The 23,597-nt window shown below is 36.7% G+C and overlaps 1 protein-coding gene and 1 non-coding gene across 3 annotated transcripts in view; both read right to left on the bottom strand.

The window, feature by feature from the left end:
• The window catches only part of Grid2 (glutamate ionotropic receptor delta type subunit 2), a 1,403,143-nt gene that overhangs the window by 289,791 nt on the left and 1,089,755 nt on the right, over positions 1-23,597 (bottom strand). For both annotated transcript variants that reach the window (XM_051152254.1, XM_051152253.1), the window contains exon 12: positions 17,031-17,169. In XM_051152254.1, coding sequence (XP_051008211.1) covers positions 17,031-17,169 — 139 coding nt within the window. The remainder of the gene's footprint in view (positions 1-17,030; positions 17,170-23,597) is intronic.
• On the bottom strand, positions 2,475-2,579 carry LOC127194971 (U6 spliceosomal RNA). The gene has a single exon (XR_007831345.1). It is a non-coding gene; the product is annotated as a U6 spliceosomal RNA (small nuclear RNA).

The raw sequence follows: 23,597 nt of genomic DNA on the forward strand, positions 1-23,597 counted from the left end.
TAACATTGAATAAACAAAAACACAACACACCCAAACCCATGGGACACAATGATGTCAGTTTTAAGAGGTAAATTAATAGCACTGTGTCTACAAAGAAACGAACAAACCAAAACCAACAAAACCAAAACTGAAAAACCAAACCAACCAACAACCAAACACAAACAAACAAACAAACAAACAAACAAGCCAGCATCGACTTCATAGTTGATGAAACTCTCTAGAACAAAATGGGAAATAAATAAATACACTCCCAAAAGAGTAGATGGAAAGAAATAATCAAACTTGAGGTTGAAATCAGTAAAGCAGAACAAACAAAAATACAATACAGAGAATCAATAAGATGAAAAAGTAGTTTTTTCAGGAAAATCAGTAACATTGATAAACCCATCACAAAATTAACTAAAAGATAAAGAGAATATCAGAATTAATAAAATTAGAGACAAAAGGGTAACATCACAATAGACACAAGAAATACAGACAACCATAAGGACATAGTTAAAAACAGACAAACAAACAAACAACCTATACTCCACCAATTTGTAAAATCTAAAAGAAATGGATAAATTTCCTAAGTAAAATCAAGACCAGATAAGACATTTAATCAGACCCACAATGCTTAGTGAAGTAGAAGCAGTAATTAAAAGCCTCCCAAGAACAAAGCCCAGAGCCAGATGGATTCAGTGCAGAATTCTACTAGACCTTCAAAGAGGAGTTAACACCAATTTATCTCTGATTATTCCACAAAAGAGAAACTGAAGGAACATTAACTAATTCTTTTTATGAAGCCATTATTACAAGCACACCTCGATCACTCAAAGATCCATCAAAAAAAGAAAATTACAAACCAGTATCCTTTGTGAACAATATGCAAATATTCTCAATAAAATACTACCAAACAAAAGCAAGAACTCATCAAAAGGATGATAATCAAGTAGGCTTCATCCCAGAGACACAGTGATGGTTCTACATATGTCAATAAACATAAGCCACCACATAAACTGAAAAACAAAAACCGTGTGGTCATTTCATTAGATACAGAAAAGGGGTTTCTGACAAAATCCAATACTCTTCATTGTGAAAGTCCTAAGGAGACTAGGGACACAAGGCACATTCCTCAACATAATGAAGGCAATGCAGAGCAAATTCACAGCCAACTTTAATCTAAATTGTGAGGAAACTGAAAACATGTCCACTAAAATTAGGAAAAAATACAATAATGTCCACTCCCTCCATACCTATTCTTTAAAGTACTTGAAGCTTTATCTAGAGCAACAAGGCAACTAAAAGGCACCAAGAGGATGCAAATTGGAAAGAAAACATTTACATATCTTTATATGCAGATGATAAGCTTTATACATAAAAGACCATATAAACTCCACCAGGAAACTTCTGCAGCTAATTAATACTTTCAGTAAAGTAGCAGGGTACAAAATTAGTACACAAAAATCAGTACCCTTCCTGTGTAGAAATGGCAAACAAACTAAGAAAGAAATTAGCGAAACAAAACCTTTTATATTAGCCTCACAATATTATCTTGGGATAACTCTAATCAAGCAAGTGAAAGACTTGTAAATAAAAGCTTTACAACATTGAAGAAGTTGAAAAAGATAATAGACTATGGAGAAAAATCTCCTACATTCATGGATTAGTTGGTTTAATATAGTGAATATGGCCATCCTGTTAAAGACAACCTATAGATTCATTTTAATTCCCTTCAAAATTTCAACACAATTCTTCACAGAAATTGAAAAGACAATACTCACGATGCTAAACTTCATATGGAAACACACACACACACACACACACACACACACACACACACACACACACACACATAAAACCCAGGATAGCTAGATCAATCCTAAATTATAACATAACTATTGGAAGTATCACCATGTATCACCTCAAATTGTACTACAAAGCTATAGTAGTAAAAACAGCATGGCATTGGAATAAAAACAGACTTGTTGGCTAATGATTAAGGGTGGAAAGGGGTCTACAGGTAAATGGTGAAGTCCTCCAGCCTTTCGTTCACTGTCCCTAGCTCATCTTCCCTCTGCCTGTATCCTGAAACCCTCATCTCAACCCCAATCTGACCCTATGTGTTACTACAGAGGATACTAGACAGAACTAGCTTCTACTTGTTGGGCTCTGAGCTCTTGGAGAGTGCTTTCTATCTTTCTTTTATTTGATTCTGTGAGACCAATTTTCATGTAGCCCAAGCTATGTGGTGAAGGCTGACTATAAACTTCTAATCCTCCTCCTGCCTCTGTCTCCTAAGCACTGGAATTATAGGCATGTGCTACCACTGACAGCTGGATACTTATTTAGTTATTGCTTATGAGTATTTTTTGAAAATAGATTATTTTCTCATACATCACACCTTCCTCTACTCTCTACTTTTTCTCACCTCCCATCCCCTCCGGATCAATTCCCTTTCTGGCTCATGAGAAAAGAACAGGCTGAAAAGTAGGGAATGTTGGGAATGTTTCACAAATTTTCACATCATCCTTGCCTGAGGACCATGCTAATGTTTTCTGGGTCGTTCTAATTTTATTATATGTTCTGACAAAGTGAGCATTTGACATATATTTTTAAGAGGAAGAACAGCAGGTTACCAAGAAGAGACTTGATACCCTATGAGCAGATACAGGGGGAGGTAATCCCCCTCAGGAACAGTCATAGGGGAGGGGAATAAGGGGAAAATGGAAGGGAGGGAAGAATGGGAGGATACAAGGGATGGGATAACTATTGAGATGTAACAAGAATAAATTAATAATAAAAATTTAAAAAAAGAATTATTTACTTATGAGCTAGAGTTCCAAGTGATCTTGGCCTAGAAAAACGATGCTTTCCACACATAAGGAAAACATTTCTCCCTTCTAGATTGCCTTCCATGTGCTGGACTATGGGTTTAGGAAATAGTTGCCCAGCAAATGGCTCTGAAGACATTCCTAAAAGACTTAGGGGTGTCCTCCTCAACAAAGTTGTTAGGGGTACCCCTTTTCTTCCAAGGATTTAACTCGACTAGCCACAGGTAAGTTGGAAGTCTGTGGGAAACAGATCCACTTGAGATCAAGCTGGCTATCTGAGACTGCTTAAGAGAGCAAACACTTGCTGATGGGAATTTCTCTATTTCCCTTACAAATGGAAAGGCTGAGTCAAACAAGCGCCTAGAGTGGGCAATGTTATGCAGACAGAGGAAAACAGAAATGTTTGCTATTTTTCATTACTGTTGAGCACACATAATAAAAATTCTTGTGTCTCCTGTCACTCATCTGAAATCCAACCATTTAGGAAGATGCAGCAAGAATATCCTTGAATATGAGCGAGTCAGCCTGATCTACAGAGAAAGAACCTATTTAAAAACAAAAGAGACAACACAGAAACCGACCAGGTGTTATGGCACATGCCTCAATCTCAATACTCAGGGAAGGCAGAGGCAGGGGTATCACTGTAAGTTCAAGGCCAGCCCAGTCTACATAGTGAGTTCCAGACCAGCCAGAAGTAAAATCCCTTAAGAAATGCCATGGAATTCTGTCAAATTAATCATCCCCAGTTCTCCCATTTTTCTATATAATATATCATGAAAAAAATATTTAGCTGAGCACATTAATACTGACCATGAGGCTGGGCGTGGTGACGCACGCCTTTAATCCCAGCACTCAGGAGGCAGAGGTAGGCAGAACATTGTGAGTTCAAGGCCAGCCTTGTCTACAAAGCAAGTCCAGGCTATCCGAGGCTAACACAGAGAGACCCTGCCTCGAAAAACAAAAACAAACAAAAAAAGAATGACCATGAAATTTTCCTAGATCCGTATGGCCAGAATTTCACTGTTACCATTGACAGCCAGCTGATTATCATCTTTACCCTAAAATTCTATCTTCAAATAATCCATCATATTACAAAAATAGAACAATGGAGCTTTAAATTTCTGTTTCTTGAAAATACAAGCAGCATTTCATTAGTTCCTATGCATTCCCAGGTGATGACTGTTTCCAACCTCTGTTAGGAAGGAGTCCCCCAGAGTCACATCAGAGGTCAGTGAGGAGCTACCACTGGCAAAGAGTGACTGGCTTATCAGAGTCTCATGATGCAAACACCTGCCAGAAAAACTGACTTGAATACACTCAAGAAGCTTGTCAGTATGCTCTTAGCTGCTTACCCACAACATGCTATTTGTTTAGATAATAAATATTTTGTTCCTTTTCATCCTTTAAGCTTCCTCATTGTTGAATTAAAGACTAAATTCCTTTAGTTCTTATCCGAGGAATCTATGATCCTTTTTTGTAGCTATTAGCTGCTCATTGTTTTTCAACTACTAAAGAGGTCACAGTAATCTTTAAAAGGCTTAAAGAATGATACTAGGAAACTTCTCATTTTCTTGAAAAACACTAATGTCATGTTTTAAATTTGTGATTATCAGATGGTTCATTCTGGAACTGTTTTCATCACATAAATTTGAGATATTATACACACACACACACACACACACACACACACACACACACGTACATACAAGGTAAATCATCACTTATTTGCCCTCATTAAACTTCATCTTACTTATAATCACCTTGCTTAATTTGTCAAGGTCCTCATAAATTCTTAAAGTGTGGTTCAAGTCAATAATTAACCCTACTCAATGAAGAGTAATCTGCATATTTAATAAGATCACTCCCTATTTCATATTTCAAATCAACACTGAAATGTTAATTAGTATCCAGACCAATGCTGACTTGTGAAAACTACTCTATTCAATATACCCTTTAAGGCTGACATTGAACCATTGATCATTACCTTGCATATGGCCTATTAACAATCTATGGTGCAAAAATATATATACTAATTCTACATGAAACAATGACCCCAATAAAATGCTCTGTACATTCAAATGCACAATCAACAGTAATTTGAAAAATTTTCATAGATATTATAAGAAGTCTAAAACATTAATTATATTATCAAAATCTTTATGAATAGGGGGTGTCAGTGGAGACTAAGGAGAATGAAGTTAAAGAAATAACTGTAAACTAACTTAGTAGCCAATAAAAAAGATTCAATGAAACATCCTCTCACAGTAATATAACAAGTCAGGGTGTTTATGAATCTCAGCAAAAGCAGAAATAGTGGCTCTTCACAACAGAACAGGGGGCGAAGTTTAAAATTCCCCAATGCCAAATGATGTACTCCTTCTTCAAAGTGCAATGAGCCTGGGGATTTTCCCAAGACACTCATCTGTATTTTCAACAACAATTCAGAGAAATTATATTCCATCTAAGTGATCGTTGTTTTTAATCAACTGCAATTGAGGTTGGTACAGCAGATCTATTTGGCTACTGAGAAGCCTTACTGGAAGCCGAGGTTCAAATTGTGGAACTGCAAATGTGCCTCCAAACTAAGTTCAAGAGCAAATCTAAAGAACTGGCAGCATTTTCTCATGAAACCCTCCAGACTTTTTGGAAAAGAGTCCAAGCCAGCTGCTCCTGACCCTGCTCCTCATCTTTCCTGTCCCATGTCCTTTCTTGAACACCTGGCTCTCCTTCAGCTTTATCCTTAGCACCAGAGTTTGAGAATGAAGACTCTACAAGGGGTATTATATGTGTGTAGGAGAGGAGGATAAAGCCATCAGAATAAATTATGTTTAGATGATAAGACAAGGAGAAACTAACAGCATCCAGACTAATGGGGTTTAACGCCCCCTCAATGTAGGAAGGAGGCAAACAAAGGTCACTGGCAAGGTGGAGGAGCCAGGAAAGGAAGTGGGACTTGAAAAACAGAAGCAGACCTAAAACATTTTAACTCCTAAACAACTAAGCTAACTTAAGTTGATAATGACAAGATGTGATGGAGATTGATTTACATTCAGAATTTCAGATGCACCAAGATAGAAAAGATGTTTTCTTCAAGGCTGTAAAATAAAATAGCCAAACACTAAGAATGTAACATTTATATAATGCCTGATTGTGCCATGTTTCTTCTTGCTATAGGTAGTTTATTGTATATACGTGTAATAATATAAATGTCTACGTAGAAAATAAAAATGTTTAATTAATAAAAAGAAAAAGAAAACCAGAAGCAGAAAAAGAAGACAGAGGTGTGAGTTTTGATACATATCTTAGACTATTTCCTTCCCTCCTCTTTTTTTCTTTTATTTCTTGTATTGGTATATATTCATTGTACATAGTCCTGTTTCAAGCATCATGTACTTTGACCACCCCCATCCAGATTACAACTGATAACTATCTGGTTGATTGTATAACTTGTAAATTGTGAATTGAATTGCAATAAATACAAAAAACAAACTAACCAACAACTTGTATCATACATTGTCTTAGAATTCTTTTGTTATAGACTATAGCATGGTAGTTTTATTTTTAGTGATTTCCCTTTTCCTCTCTATTTAATTAATCATGTATTTTTTGGTTGTTTTTGTTTTTTTTGTTTTGTTTTTCCTGAGACAGGGTTTCTCTGTGCAGCCTTGGCTGTTCTGGAACTTGCTCTGTAGAAGAGACTAGCCTCAAACTCTAGAGTTCCCCTGTGTCTGCACTCTATGTGCTAGAACTAAAGGTGTGCACTATATGACTACCCAGTGTATTTTTAGTTTTTATGAAGAAATTCTATATTGCTGTCCATAGTGGATAGACTACTTCATATCATCAATGTTTGGCTGGAAGTCTCAGTATCTGTTTCAAACTGCTGCTGGGTGGAGCCTTTCAAAAGACAACTTAGACAGGCTCCTGTCTGTAAGTGTAGCAGAGTATTATTAATAGCTTAGAAATTTATAAAAACCTATTTGTCAGTTTTTAGGATTATTTGCTGAGCTCTTGAAATTCTTCTCAGCAAGACTTAACTTATGCTTTTATCTTGAAGAGTTTCCTATAATTGTTTCAGAATTCAACTCATAATAAACCATATGATATAATTTTAATTGATTTAAGTAAGGGTAAACAATAGATTGTTCATGCTATGTGTGTAAATCTGACTATTTCAGTACTATTATAGAATGGGCCATCTTTCTAAAAAAACAAAAACAAAACACAGCAGCAGCAGCAACAACAACAACAACAAAAAACTCAACTAAACAACAGCAAAACCACCCAAAATTTGCTCAAAAATCACACAGATGTAGTTGTGTGTATTTAATTGTGACGTGGTCTCTTCTCTTCTACACTATTTTATTGACCTAGAGTCTGTTTTGTGTTGGTGTGAAGGAGAGATAAACATATTTTTTGTTTGGATCACAAGTGAAGGATGACAAAAAGACTTGTGAGGGAGCAGGTGATGTTTATCCCCTTAGAAGTTGAACTACCATGTGAGGGAAATCGGTTGTTAACCAGCTGAAAAATATCCTTGAACAAATTCTGAGAGGAGATATAAATGTGAGCCAAAAACAGGGACTGGAGACTTTGGAGACTTGGGATACTTTTGTCTGTTCATCGCCCACTTCTAGATGATCCTTAGGCTTTGGAGCTCTGGGCTCCAGCAGAGGCTTTGGGTTCCGGTTGCTCCAGATTCCAGCAGAAGATACCCTGCTGATTACACCAGGAGAATCATTCCTCAGAACTAATATCTTTATGGTTTCATTATTGTATTCTTTAATCTCCTTTTCCTATTGTTTAGGGTAGTTGGGTTATAAGTGAGGTGCTCTCAGTTAATAAGTTTGTAATAAAATATAATTGTTAAGAAAATTGAGCCTACATTGGTGTTTTGAGGTTTTTCTTACTATAGTTCCATGCTATGATTTGATGTCTAATATTGTGCTTTACTATAATATTTTCCGCACTGATCTTTCTGCTTAGTGTTATGTTAGCTATTTGGATTACTTGTACTTCCTAGGTTCTTGTTGTTTATTATAGGCTTAATCATTTTTATTATTGTTTTTGCTTTGTTTTTAATCTAGGAAAGTGACTCATTTTGTATGTTGATTTTTTTTATGCTGCTACTGTTAAAAGTGTGTATTACTTTCAAGAGTTTTCTTGTAGAGTCTTTAGAGCATCCTTTGTATGATACTAAATCATACACAAATAAGTATTTGATTTTTTTCCTCCTTGAATTTGTTTATGATTTTTCTTGAGTAAGTTTGATTCATCACATATATTCTGTAAGGCTTGCATAAGAACAAGGACTTGTTTAAATTAATTTACAACTAAAGTTTTTCTTTCTGCTTTAATTGTAATGTATAGATTTACTGATTATAATAGATTGGCACGACAGTCATTGTCTTTCAGAGGTTGAAATACATCATTACATGCACTTCTGGATTTTAGAATTTCTGATAGGAAAAGCATTATTTTCTGATAATTTGTCTGTGCTGGATTGATGCCTTTCTCTTACATATTTCAATGCTCTTTCTTTCTGGACTTATTAATTTATTGGTCTAAGGGCTTCATGTATCTAGTTGGCTATTTCTTTGCTTAGATAATTAAACTTCTTGTAAGATATTTTTAAGTATAGTTCCTGTACCTTTAGATTGACCTTCTTCTCATTCTTTAATGGCCCTAATACGCAGATTTGGTCACTTAACGGTGTCTCATAGGTCTTGTATAATCTGCTGATAATTTATTATTTCATCTTTGTCATTTTTTGAATGTTTCAAAATCTACTTTGTCTTCAAGCCCTCAAATTCTTTCTTTCTTTTGATCGAGTCAAGTGATGAGGTTTTCCATAGAGATCTTTTACCAATGTATTAAGACATCACTTCCAGATTTCAATTTGAATTTTCAGCATTTATGTCATTTATTAATTCCTTATTTCATAGCCCCATATTGTCTTCCTTACATACATCAGCTGTTAGTGTTTAATTGGATACATTCTGGAATTTATTCATGTCTTTTTAATTTTGTTGAACATTCTTATAATTATTTGCTTATTTCTTTGGGATACATATGACTAATCCTCAGTGGCCTTCCTTATGGAAGAACTACTAATTCTTGGAGGAACTCTGCTGCCTGTATTTTTATGTTTCCTATGTTTCTACATTGAGAATTCTATATCTCTGATAAGGTGTTCGAAATTTAAAACAAATGAAAAACTCTTGTTTTCTTTCAGTGGAAACATTTGTAACATTCAAGTAGGAGCAGGATATAGTAGGATCAAGATTTTTTTCTTCACTACTTGCCTGGTCATCTAAGTCAGTAGATGGACCCTCAGTCCTTGTACCTAGAGAACCAGGCTTTGAGTCCAACCCTAGTATGAGAGTAGAATACTAAGAGCAAACTCAACCATGATAAGTTGATGTGCCCACCCTGAAGATATAGTAACAGTCAAATTTTCACATTTGATTTTCTCAACTTTAATAATTATTAGCAGTAAAGGAATATTCATAGTATGTTGTGTACATAATATTAGGCAGTAAAACCAAGAGTAGAGAGTAAATAACTAGAAATAGACTAGTAATTAGTTTTAGACAAACAGTGAGAATAGGAAAGGGAAATTAAATAGTCTGGGAAAACAATAAAGACAAAGGGAACAAATTAAGCCATTTTAGCTAAAAAGAGAAAAGAAAGAAAGAAGAAATAAATTAGACAGATATATTAAAAAACTCACAGAACCTGAGGTAGGAAGATACCCTACTTCAAACCAACTTGTTTTCTTTGGCAAAGCCAAAAAAGAAAAAGAAAAAAGAAAGAAAGAAAGAAGACAGGGTAGAACCATGCTGATTCTCTACATGGAAATTGAATAGTATATTGGGAGAATGTGAAAAAAAGAGACTTGTGTAGGAGAGCAGAGGCTGTATGCTTTCCTTAGCATGGGAGAAACAGGTCCTACCTCAGTGTGCCCACTTCGATGGCTCAGACTTGATTTCCACAAGGTCCCTCATAGTACAGCCATGCTACTCTGGGTTCTGAGTTTGTTCCACCAGTTATTGAATCTAGGACCTGGCATAGTATCCACTGTGTGCTAGGCCAGAACGTACCACTAATCTTGATGATTTCTATATTTGTTCTTTCCATATTGTTTTTGTAAATGTATGCCCTCTATTTACACTCTATTTACACTCTAGTTACACAATGACACTTATATATTTACACAGTGGTCCTCTGGTACACTCCAAACCACAGGGTTTTGAATGTGTGTAAACTTGTGGGGGGAAGGTACTCCATTAGGCTTTGCATAGAAAGGAAGGCTTATGTAGGGATCCATATTCTTGAATGTTCAACAATTTTCTAATGGGGAGAGACAAAATGGGAGAAGGAGAAGAGTGAGAGAGCGAGAGAGAGAGAGAGAGAGAGAGAGAGAGAGAGAGAGTGAGTGAGAGTGTATGTGTGTGTGTGTGTGTGTGTGTGTGTGTGTGTGTGTGTGTGAGAGAGAGAGAGAGAGAGAGAGAGAGAGAGAGAGAGAGAGAGAGAGAGAGAGAGAGATATTATTAGGGACTGCAAAGGCTCACTGGGTCTTCTGGGAGAGACAAATAAAGTGGGAGACAGCATTTAATTAAGCACTCAGTGAAGGGTGCATTTGAAAGACCAATATATACTTCCTAGGGTTTTGCTTCCTTTTTTAGAAGATAAAGTTCTGCCTATGACATCTAGATAGCTCTATGGTCATAAAACATTCATCACTGTAGTACGTAAGTGCCAGGATAACTAAGCCATCTCTACTCTGAACAATGCAGTATTAGGAGATGAATGCCTTCCCGTGTCTGCATTGCCCATGAGTTCTGGAGCTAAGCCTCCACAATTCTGCACTGAGATGAAACACAGAAGCAGAATGAATCAAGCCCAGCTTTCTTCAGCCATCCTGACAGTGGCTGTTGCTAATAAAGTGTGCAATTCCCTACTGAGAGCTCTGAAATAGGCTTCCACAGAACAATTGACAAGAGAGCAGGTGAGATATTGTGCAAAGCAAAAGACTGTATCTTTTGAGGTGTTTGCTCTTATGTGAAAGAACAACTTGAAGGAATGACTTTAATATTTCTTTTGTGTTGCATGTGGTTGAAATGTACGTAGTAGTCTTCCACAGTCTCAAGATAGATTCAAGAAATCCTTTTATGGTTATTTATTGACGGAATATTATTTGTAGCCACAATGTACTAGGTATTTAATGAGGCACTACATAAAGTCCTTCTTAGGTTGATACAAAAGTGATTAAAAACAGCCCTTGAGGAAATGCATTTTAATTAAAAAGATAAAACAATAGAGCAACATGCCAACATAAGGCCAGAGAGAGTTCATAGCGTGATGGTGGTGGATAGATCTAAGTGGCTTAAAACACAAAGACATAAATCTAATTGTAAATATAGGAAACTACATAGAAGATCCTATATCTGAGCTACTGATTATGACGAGCGTAAATAAAAATGAGTTATAAGAGGAATATGTGTATAGCAAACAACCTGACTTGGAGTTATTACCATCCAATGTCAGGAGCTTCATATGGTACTGGTTAGTCAGGCATTAAAGTGAGACCATCAGGTGAGTCACTTCTTTAACTTATACGTATGCTTAAATTCCAGTGATACTTGGCTGACATAGCAGGATTTTTTTTTTTTTCCTTTGAGGGTATTAAAGGATCAAGTGACAAGGCCCTTACAGGGTAATGACTTTGTTAGGTGGCTCACTCTATTGGCAATGACACTTGTGGCAGAAACAATAACATATCAACAAATACATCAGGGGTTTCCTTGGATGTGGCTAGGAAGAGGGAGGATGCAGATGGGCAGATGGAAGAGTCAGATGAAGAAAATCTTTGTGTGGATAAAGGAGTGGTGCATTTTGATTGTAGTGGTAGATGGAAAAGGCTATACATATGGTAAATGGTATCTATGTCATTACATAGTCAAGTTTTCCATTCTTTTTTTTTTTTTAATTTTTTATTTTTTTTATTAATTTATTCTTGTTACATCTCAATGTTTATCCCATCCCTTGTATCCTCCCATTCCTCCCCCCCCATTTTCCCATTATTCCCCTCCCCTATGACTGTTCTTGAGGGGGATTACGTCCCCCTATATATTCTCATAGGGTATCAAGTCTCTTCTTGGCTACTTGCTGTCCTTCCTCTGAGTGCCACCAGGTCTCCCCCTCCAGGGGACATGGTCAAATGTGAGGCACCAGAGTATGTGAGAAAGTCGTATCACACTCTCCACTCAACTGTGGAGAATATTTTGACCATTGGCTAGATCTGGGAAGGGGTTTAAAGTTTACCTCCTGTATTGTCCTTGGCCCCAGCCAAGTTTTCCATTCTTAAACTCATACTAATGAGGATGTAAAATTCCTATCATTGACATGATAAGATCTCTACTCAAGATATAGGTTGTTGCTATATGTCCTGAAAGAATGTTTTCTCAATTAATTTGATTCAAAGGAATCAATAACTCAGCTAAACAATTATAATTCCCTGTAGCCTTGTTTATTTTCATGTTAAATGATAAATAGCTTTTGGAAAGCAACAGTATAGGAAATACAAACCTAATGGAGGTATAACCCTGTAGAGTATGTCTCTGGTTAAGCAAATGATCAACTTGTAAGCTACAATCTCAGCCCCTACCCAATATTGATGCTGACAATACTTTCAAAACTCTACCTTCATCACTGCCATTTTTTAGCCTGGGTACCAGTAGAAAAATCAAACACATGTATTCAATTTTTTTTGCCTACTAGTGTTTTGCCACTGTAGCTGTATGTGTGGCATATGTGTGTTTGGTGCCGATGAATATCAGGAAGAAGTTACCAAGTCCACAGGAACTGAAGCTATGGATAGTGGTGAACCAGCATGCGGCTCAGGGAACTGAACCTGGTTTCTCCACAAGAGCAACGTATGTTCTCAACAACTAAGTCATGCATATCTTCAGCCCTACATTCTCTCTCTCTCTCTCTCTCTCTCTCTCTCTCTCTCTCTCTCTCTCTCTCTCTCTCTCTCTCTCTCTCTAGTAAACATACAAACAACAACCACAATGAAAAATAGAAACAAAAAGTCATTAACATTTTCCCCCCTTGGAATCTGAACTGGCCATTTCATATATGTCATTCTACCATGTCCTGTCATTGAAGGGATGAGAGAGTTATACTTATGGGTTATCTTTTACAAAGAAAATCCATTTTCCACATTTTAGATTGCAGCTAATATCTATTCAAAAGGACCTGTGGAATCCTCTCCCACTGACATTACTCTCTTTCCCTCTTGGCACTTAGGTCTGGAGAAGAGCCTTTGCTTTGAGGGAATGAAGATATACATAGTCTACATTGGCCAATGGCACAGCAAATTTGGGATGATGAGAAGTGTTAACATTCACTGTTTAATTCAGTGAGAAGCTAATTTTATGAACACCAGTGCTTAAGACGGTACCACATGAGCTGGTGGAAAGTATGTTCTCTAGGAAAAAATTAGAGTGGGAACTTCTCAAGAAACCGATTACTTACAGATAGAACTTTGTATCCAAGCAGAGTTATAGGCATGTGTCAACCAACAAAGGTGAAACATAAAATTTGAAGTTATCTATAAGTTTTGGGAGAGAATCAGACTGCTCTAACTTATTTGGTTTTGATTCTTTTCCAAATAACACTGGTGATAGTATTGGAGGAAGTAGAAATATATTACACCCACCAATGACTTTTCATAATGCCTGTTGGCACTAGAAAGAAATAAATTTTAAGGAAATGAATGCTCAGTTACTTTGGAATGTAGAACTACACTTGAGGGAAACATCATGCAAAATTACACTTTTTTCCCTACTAAATTTTCCTTTTGAAGGAACCTTGGGAAAATATAAATTTGGAAATGGTGTCTGCTTCCACTGTTGAAGTAGTCTAGAAAGGAACTGGTGCTGGGAACTTTGGGAACAACTAAATGGCAAAAATGCATGTGTATAGCATGGCTTGCATCCTCAGCAAAACATTAGGTCAAAGAAACAAGGAGAGTCATCACTAGATAAGAAACTAACTGCAGTGTTAACGCCATGCATTGGTAATGGGTTGACATAAGTTAGACCACCAATTTCAGTGGTAACTGATGATTCTGTGCATTTAGCTTCTGAAATTCATTTTCTTCATTTACAAAATGGAAATGATGGTAATACCTTGTGACAGTTACTTTGAGGCATAAATGAGAAAATAACTGCAAAATACTTAATGTCTGAGTCATAGTAAATGCTCAATAAGTGTCAGATTTATTATTATTATTATTTATTGTTGTTATTATTGTATATAGTATAAGACCATCTATTTATTATTCATTTATTTATAAAGTCAAACTAAATGTATACAATTTGTTAAGCATAACTAAATGTGCCTTTTCATCTATACATTATTAAAAGGAAGTGTATTTTCTAAAGTATATACTCATGAAATACCACCAACATGGCTGTCTAAGCACGCCTGAACAAAGATAACAGCAATAGACATGCTAACATGGACATAGACATAGACATAGACATGCTAACATGGTAGAAGGTTCACAAGGCCTGAAAATGCTGAAAGCAGGAGACACAGTCTTCTCTAGGAATGAGTACACCAGTTGGTTATTCAATAACAAATGGTCAGCCCCCACAACATGCATATAAGTCATATTACACACTGAGTAGGGTATACTTATGTATTTATGAACACACACACACACACACACACACACACACACACACACACAGACACAAAGCCATGGAGTACCTGAATTGGTTCAGAGGGAAGAAAAACGAGAGGAGAAATTATATAATTGTATTATATTCTAAAAAAGATAGAAACATTATTCTAAAAAATATGTTAATAAGGTTAACACTCCAATTTGTTCTGAAAAGCAGTTTTTCCACTTTCTATCTGATACCAAGTTGATCAGGCTAGAGGTCATTAAGCTAAGTGAAATGAGCCGAACACAGAAATACAATTACTGTAGTACAAATTCAAATCCATGGAAGCAAAGATGGGAACAGTGATGAAAGGGTCTGTGGAGCGGTGGAAGGAAGGAGATGCTTGTTCAAAGGTGCAACATCAGTTACAAAATGAACACACTTGGGGAAATTTAACAAAACAGTATGGGCAGTAATAGACGTGTTAGCTAATCTAATTATAGAAATTAATACAAGATGCATGTGCACATCAGATTATCACATTTTGCATTTTAAATATGTTCATTTTTTTTCCTTTGGTTGGATATGTCAAAATGTCTTGCTCAGAGTGACACAGAGCAATCACAGATGCAGTTAATTCATGTGGATATGTATGTTAATGAGCCTGGCTAACACAAAAGTCATTGCTTCTATTTCAGACCAACTGAGGGTTTGCATAACATTCTATAAAGTACATTCTTTGCCCTGAATTCTTAGTAAATGCTAAGGCTTGATTCTTAACTCTGATACTTCCATCTCTAAACGGAGATGGCAGATGAGTAGTTGAGTGTAGGGAATCAGAACTGTTGCAATGCCCTGGAGGACAGGCTCAGGGACCAGGCACCCCAAAGCTCTGCTCTTTACCCAGACACTACGTGCATGAATATAAACTTTTGCTTCTGATCTTCAGTTTTTCATTTGTAAAAGGTGACATGAATACTATAGATTTTGGAAGATGGTAATGAGCATTACTAAATGAACCAATGTGCATAGAGTAGCACAGATACTGGCATCTAATAACTAATCACTAAATGATGGTTATTATTTTTCTGTTACTAATTTCATCAATTTTCTTCCTAGGCTATTACAATAGTTTTCATTATTATTCAGTCTCCCACACTTTACTCAGGGGGGTAATACATTGAGAAACTATGAAGGGTTTGTACTAAAGCAACAATTATAAAACACTTTTGAGGAGCATGATTTGATGAGAGAAATTAGAAGTATCATTTTTATGAATGCAGAAAAGAGTTGGATGTCTGTGAGTATTACTGGTTGACTTTGGGGGGTTGCACTTCAGATTGTAGATTGAAGAAAGATAATATACATTTTATAAATAATTAATTCTTGATTTGGCATTATGTTATAATGACTTTCTGGTCACTAACAGAGTTCATTTACATAAGTTTTACAGACAATAAGTTTTGTGTTTTTAGTAAAGGGAAATTGACTCTAGGAAAATTTTCTACATTTCTAGTTTTTCTCATTTGAATTGGCCAGTTCTGAGACATGAATGTTGATCTTTAATTAATACCATTTTTGTTTGGAGTTAAATAAGACAATTCCAGAGGAATGTTTCTTAGGACAGTGTGTAGAACACGGTGTCCATTTAGGGCAGAAACTCTATGACACTGAAGCCCCTTTAGTTTAAAACTGTGAAGAGAGAAAATGCTGCAAGGTTATAGGTCTTGTGGGAAAGGCCGTTATGATCTGAAGGACAGACTTCTGTAAGTGAGTATCATGGTTTATGGCCATTTCCCATCATTGTTACTGATGCTGGAGAAAGAGCAGTGATGATGACCACATGGGTATCAATGTAGACAAGCAGAATGTGGTCACTAGGATGCAGTTTGTCTGTCTGTCTCTTACCTTCTCTCTCTCTCTCTCTCTCTCTCTCTCTCTCTCTCTCTCTCTCTCTCTCTCTCTCCTCTCAGCTTCCCCTTCTCATTGTATGCCCTCACCCTCAGAGTAATTTAGCTATTTACTCTGATTGCACAAAATGAGACAAACTCATGGGAAAGATGCTTTATTTCATAAAGTTCTTTATTCTTTTTTTTCATAATTTTCTCTGACATAGTTGCATCCTTGAAGGTTTGCTTATTTTTATTTTATGAATATGTCTGCAGGTATGTCTGTACACCATGTGTATGCAATGATGGCAGAGTCCAGTAGAGAGTATTGGATCCCTGGGAACTAAAGCTAATGATGGTTTTAAGAAATTTCTCCTGACCTGGCATAGTTACTCTCTGTGAAGGTTAAAATAAAAATTTCATGATATATAGTCCTTTCAGGAAAATGTGCAAAACAATATTTGTGTTGTAATCCACACTTTATAAAATAAAATATTTAGGATTGATATTCTAAGGTGTCATAGAATTAAGCCTTTGACGAAAAGGAGAGTGACAATTTATTATCCGATAGTGGACATTCATGTACAGAGGGCTTTCCCTATGGCATGCCCAATGTTTGATTACTGCTGGAATCTATGCCTACTTACTGGATGGAGCTCTCAATGCGCGTGATAGTGAGGAAAGCAGCAAGGTTTGCTGTATAAGATGAGATGACAATCAGAGCAAATAACCACCATGCCCCCATCATCATTCGGGTTGCCAGAGTTGTGTATGGGACTTCCCCACCTGTGGAAAGAGGAGAAATGACAACATCAACAAGCTTTAATTGAGAAACTGAGGTCATACATGTTCAGTGCCAAAATAGGCCGCAAAACATTTCCCTTCACATCAGTGCAGACCTCCATATTTTATTACTCTGTTTTTATTATCCTTTATGGAATTATGTGAGACTTCGTTAAAAAGAAGCATGGTAAATATTCCACAAAATATGGTGAAATGATAATTCTTTCTTATTCTTATTACCATCACAAATTAATATACCATTTCATCCTTTAAATGAAATATTAGATGGTTTTTAGTTAACTTCCCTAGGAGTGCAGGCTGCTGAAAATCTTGGTATTATACATATTGCCATTACCTTCAGTATCATTACATTTGATTCTTCCTGCCACTATCTTAACAGGCCACTCATAACATTGTTGAAAATGCCTGTACATTGTCTGTACACTGTTATATCCTGTGTCCTTGTGTGAAGTCTTCAGAATGCCTACATTCTGTCTACATCTGCATCCTGTGCAACCTTAGCAAGACCTTGAGTGTCATCAACATTTGATGAAATAACATTATTTCTTCTGGTCATGGAATGATAATCACCTTGCATAGACTGCTGTGGCAGCCAGGCCAGTGGCCATGACAATTATCTTGGATGGTTTTATGTCAACTTGAAACAAGCTAGAATCACCCAGAAAGGAGGAAACCTCAATTGAGAAGATGTCTCCACAAGATAAGGCTGTTGTCAAGCCTGTACAGCATTTTCTTAATTAGTGGCTGATAGCAGAGTGTACAGCAATTGTGGATGATACCATCCCAGGGCTGGTGGTCTTGGCCTCTATAAGAAGGCGAGTTGAGAAAGCCATGGAGAACAAGCTATGTAAGGAGCAATCCCCCATTGCCTCTGCATTGGCTCCTGCCTCCAGTTCCTGTGTTGTTCATGTTCTGGATTCCTTTAGTGATGGACTACAGTATGAAAATATAAATGGAAACTACCTTCTCCTCTTGGGCTGACTTTTGTTCATGGTGTTTCATCACAGCAATAGAAACCCTAACCAATTCAACAGCGAAGTCAATATGATACAATGATAAGTAAGCCTATGATGACAATGAACTGTTAATATTGCATAGATAGAAGTGAGGGGATCACCAGGCTCCTTCCTGAGATTACAGCCACTAATACTTTTTCACTTTAGATGCTCAAGATCTTTGAGAGGTATTGGAGAATATAGGAAAAGGAACATTGGCTAGGAGAGAAGCATCTTCAATGGCGCAGCTTTTTGGAATTACCACTCACTTTGAGGTGGGATTCTTCACCAACTTTTGAGCTACCCATGTGGTGCTTCTAAACATTTTTGTTTTAGTTTTAAAATATATTTTAAATCTTTTTTTTAAATTTAAATATAGTTATATGAATTTCTCCTTCCAATTTCCCTCTTAAGCCTTCTATGAATCCCCTTGCTCTCTCTCAAATTCATGTGCTCTATTTCTTTAATTTAGTATATGTATATATGCATATATATTATACAATATATTATATGATTATGTATGATACAATGTGTATTATATATACACACACACACAACTTGTTCAGCCTATGTAATTACCTTTATGCATATGATTTTAGGGTCAACCACATATAGTTTATATACTTTTTTCTCTTCCTTTATAATAATCCCTGGTATAAGAATAGTCCATGTCCTGTGTTATATGGTTAAATACATGTGACAAATGAATTCATGCTATGTTATTGTCTGAATTTGTGTCACAATTTAACACATAATTCATGTGTTAACTTTCTTTTTAAAATACATTTATTTTATTACACATGTATAAAAAATACTACATACAGCAGGGAGAACCATGTGATGTGACAATCATGAGAATCATGAGTTCTGTACATGTTACATTCATAGTGGTTTGGCTACTTGTATTTGTCCAGCTTGAAGTAAATGTCTTTCCTGTCTTGTCGGGTCTAAATTTCTGAATGAAATTCAATATCTATCCTATCTCAACTCTGATAACTTAACTTCTTTATCTTGATCTAAAATGATCTTATCTGGCCAGGCATGGTGGCGCACGCCTTTAATCCCAGCACTCGGGAGGCAGAGGCAGGTAGATCACTGAGTTCGAGGCCAGCCTGGTCTACAAAGTGAGTCCAGGACAACCAAGGCTAACACGGAGAGACCCTGTCTCAAAAAACCAAAAGAACCACCCCCCAAAAAAAATATCTTATCCCCTAACCAGCGAAACTTGATTGTAAAACTATACTATCTGGCCTTCAATGCCCCTCAGAGACTTGAGAAGGAATAAAACTTAAATTCCTGAGTGAACCAGCAGTGCGGGTTAGCAGTTTTGAAAATTTACAAATTGACTTAGATGGTTTAATGCCTGAACAGTCACTCAACACTCTCTATAATGTTGAAGCCTCATCTTCGGCTTTCTGGCCCAAATCTCTGCCAGACTTATTCTCAGGGTAGGAACTATTGAGGACGTGCTTATCCTGTCTTGGCAGAGTGCGGCTGTTGTCTCTGCCTGCATCTAAGCTGCCCATCTTTTAGCAGATTCTAAAACACTAACTTTGAACGTGACAATTTAAGTAAGCAATCTTTAAGGAATTAAAGTAAAACAAGGTCATAAAAGGTCATGATAATATGGCTGCCATTCTGGTGAGATAGCCAATCTAGAGTGTTTATGCAGAGAACTCAGGCAGAAAGAAGCTACTGGAGAGAGGCTCTGGAGAAGTGAAGTCTATTTACACTGTAATCTTGGTCTTCTACCCTTCATGTCTCTTAGTATTTTGCTTTGATAGTCCTCTCAAAGTATATACATATATATATGATATGTTATATCATATGTATATTATATATAGAATATTCAACATTAATAGGTGTTATAAAAAGAATGCTTATATTCACTGTGAAAATGAATTAGACGAACAATAATACTTCCTGCTAGATCTATAATATGTGAGTATATTAACAGGATTAATTTAATTATGCCAGGCATAGTTTTGCTCTGGCCATTAGTTCTCATTTATAATATCTCTGACTTTAAAATACAGTGTAAACACTTTCTCTGGCTATTTTCTGAACTGTCAGTTGAGGCGAATTTTTATATATGGAAAATATTTTTTCAAAGGCAGTTATGATACTTTTTAAATATTTCTCAAAAGCAACAGACATTTGCTTTTAAAAACAGCTTTTAAAAGATGAAAGCTAAGGAATATTCAGATTTAAATCCACATGGGGACTCTTTTTGAGCAAAACAGGTAATTGCAATCTAATAGAAAAATGCGAAAATCAAAGTCTGAATGATGTGTGCAAAAAAGCAGAAAAATGCGGGACTGAAAAGGTTGATTGTAGGTTTGTCTCCACAAGCACCTTACTCTTGGGAAGACTTGTTTTCAACCATCTGAAAGACTAATTGCTGAGTTACCTCTTTTGTTATATATAATTTACAACTTTAGTAGCTCAAATATTTGTATAATTGAAATACAATGTCATTATATTTGACATCTGCACTTTGAAATAAGATAATAAAAATAATGGAAATCATGTCTTCCTGTTTGGGTAATGTTGGTCTAGATATGTCATAGCAACCTTCATACCTTAATTTCTTTTTATATAGTTGTAATAAAAAATATTTAGAATAAAAGGAGCTTAAGGAAGAAAGAATTAATTTTGGCTCCTGGTTCAAGGCTACAGTTCATTATGTTAGAAAGTCATGGCAGTAGGAGATTGAAGGAACTGATATCAATGTACTCACAATCAGGAAGCAGAGACTAACGAATGCATGCTGCTGCCAGCTCACTTTCTCTGCACACACAAGCCAACATCTCAGCCAAGGAATGGGACAAACCACAGTAAGAGGGTCTTCCCTATCTTTATCAATGCAATCTAGATAAGCCTTTACAGACATGCCCAGAGGCCTATTTTCCAGGTGATTAAATTTTGTCAGGCAAAGGTCTAATATCCAAAATATATAAAGAACTCAAGAAATTAAACACCACCAAACCGAATAACCCAATTGAGAAATGGGGCTTGGAACTAAACAGAGAATTCTCAACAGAGGAGTATCAAATGGCTGAGAAACACTTAAAGAAATGCTCAACCTCCTTAGTCATCAGGGAAATGCAAATCAAAACAACTCTGAGATTCCATCTTACACCCATCAGAATGGCTAAAATCAAACATTCACGTGACAACACATGCTGGCGAGGACGTGGAGAGAGAGGAACACTCCTTCATTGCTGGTGGGAATGCAAACTAGTACAGCCACTTTGGAAATGTATCTGGTGCTATCTCAGAAAAATGGGAATAGGGCTTCCTCAAGACCCAGCTATTCCACACCTTGGAATATACCCAGAAGATGCTCCAGCACACCACAAGAAAATTTGCTCAACCATGTTCATAGCAGCCTTATTCATAATAGCCAGAACATGGAAACAGCCTAAATGTCCCTCAGTAGATGAGTGGATAAAGAAACTGTGGTACATATACACTATGGAATACTACTCAGCTATTAAAAACAAGGAATTTCTGAAATTTGTGGATAAATGGATTGAGCTAGAAATGATCATAATGAGTGAGTTAACCCAGAAGCAGAAAGAATCAAATGGTATATACTCACTTATATCTTCATACTAGCCCAATGGGCATGTCCCACGAAAGCCTTCACTTACTAGGAAACTGGGACAGAGGGGAAGGCATCCTATTGGGACTCTAAATGAGAGACGCATGGGAGAATAGCAAAATAAAAGGATACAGAGGGTCCTAGAAACCTACAAGTAGAACAATATGATAGGCAGATTTGGGCCCAGGGGTCCCTCTCAAACTAAGGCACCAGCCAAGGACAATATAGGAGGTAAACTTTAAACCCCTTCCCAGATCTAGCCAATGGTCAGAATATTCTCCACAGTTGAGTGGAGAGTGTGATATGACTTTCTCAAGTACTATGGTGCCTCACATTTGACCATGTCCCCTGGAGGGGGAGACCTGGTGGCACTCAGAGGAAGGACAGCAGGTAGCCAAGAAGAGACTTGATACCCTATGAGAATATACAGGGGGAGGTTAACCCCCTCAGGAACAGTCATAGGGGAGGGGAATAATGGGAAAATGTGGGGGGGGGGGAGGAATGGGAGGATACAAGGGATGGGATAAACATTGAGATGTAACAAGAATAAATTAAAAAAAACAAAACACTAAATAAATAAATAAATAAATAAATAAATAAATAAATAAATTTTGTCTGGTTGACAATTAACACTAACCATCAAACTCTACCCACTATCAACATCACATCCCAAAATGTTACTTTAAAGTTATAACCTTCTGTATCTTATTTCGATTGGCTTTGATCACGTTATAATGTAAATTCATTCAGCACAATTTTAAATTACCATAGACTTTAATTCTAATCCTTTAAATGGGCTAAGTCTCTTAACTGTGAATGTCTATAGAACAAAACAAAACAACAACAACAACAGAAACCAAGTTAATTATGCCCAACATATAATGTAACAAACAAAAGAGAAGAATCAGGTGATATCAGTGAATGATCAGACAGAAGCAAGACCAAAATCCACCAATAAAAACATCAAATTCTGTCACTTCATGTCTGGCATCTGGGACTTACACTAAAATAGGCTGTGCTCCAAAGGGCTTAGATAGCTTTAGGCTTCCAGCACTGCCACCTGCAACACACAAAACCTTCTTGTGGGTTTTATTCCCATGTTCCCATGGCAACAGCTATCCTTGATAGGCTTTCTATAATATAAGTATTTTTAACATTCTGAAGTATCTATTACAACCTAAGCTTCATGTGTGTGTATGTATGTATATATATATATATATATATATATATATATATATATATATATATATATATATATAATTTATTCATATTATATCTAAATTGTTATCCCATCCCTTGTATCCTCCCATTCATCCCTCCCTCCTGCTTTCCCCTTACTCCCCTCCCCTATGACTGTGATTGAGGGGGACCTTCTCCCCCTGTATATGCTCATAGGGTATCAAGTCTCTTCTTGGTAGTCTGCTATCCTTCCTCTGAGTGCATTCAGGCCTCCCTATCCAGGGGACATGGTCAAATAGGGGGCACCAGAGTTCGTGTGAAAGTCAGACCCCACTCTCCACTCAACTGTGAAGAATGTCCTGTCCATTGGCTAGATCTGGGTAGGGGTCCAAAGTTTACTGCTCGTATTGTCCTTAGCTGGTGCCATAGTTTGAGCAGGACCCCTGGGCTAGAACAGGATTTAATGACCCCCTCAACCTTGCACTGTTCTTTCATGTCTACAAAACCAGGAACATGATCCATATGGCATCCACCGGGAGTTCTGATGCCATATGGATAGAGCCTGTCCCCCTGGGACCAGAGTTGCATCATTTCTGTGTACTGACACTGGGTAAACACTATCCTAGGCA

This window comes from Acomys russatus, chromosome 10 (genome assembly GCF_903995435.1).
Source record: "Acomys russatus chromosome 10, mAcoRus1.1, whole genome shotgun sequence".
Classification (NCBI taxonomy): Eukaryota; Metazoa; Chordata; class Mammalia; order Rodentia; family Muridae; genus Acomys; species Acomys russatus.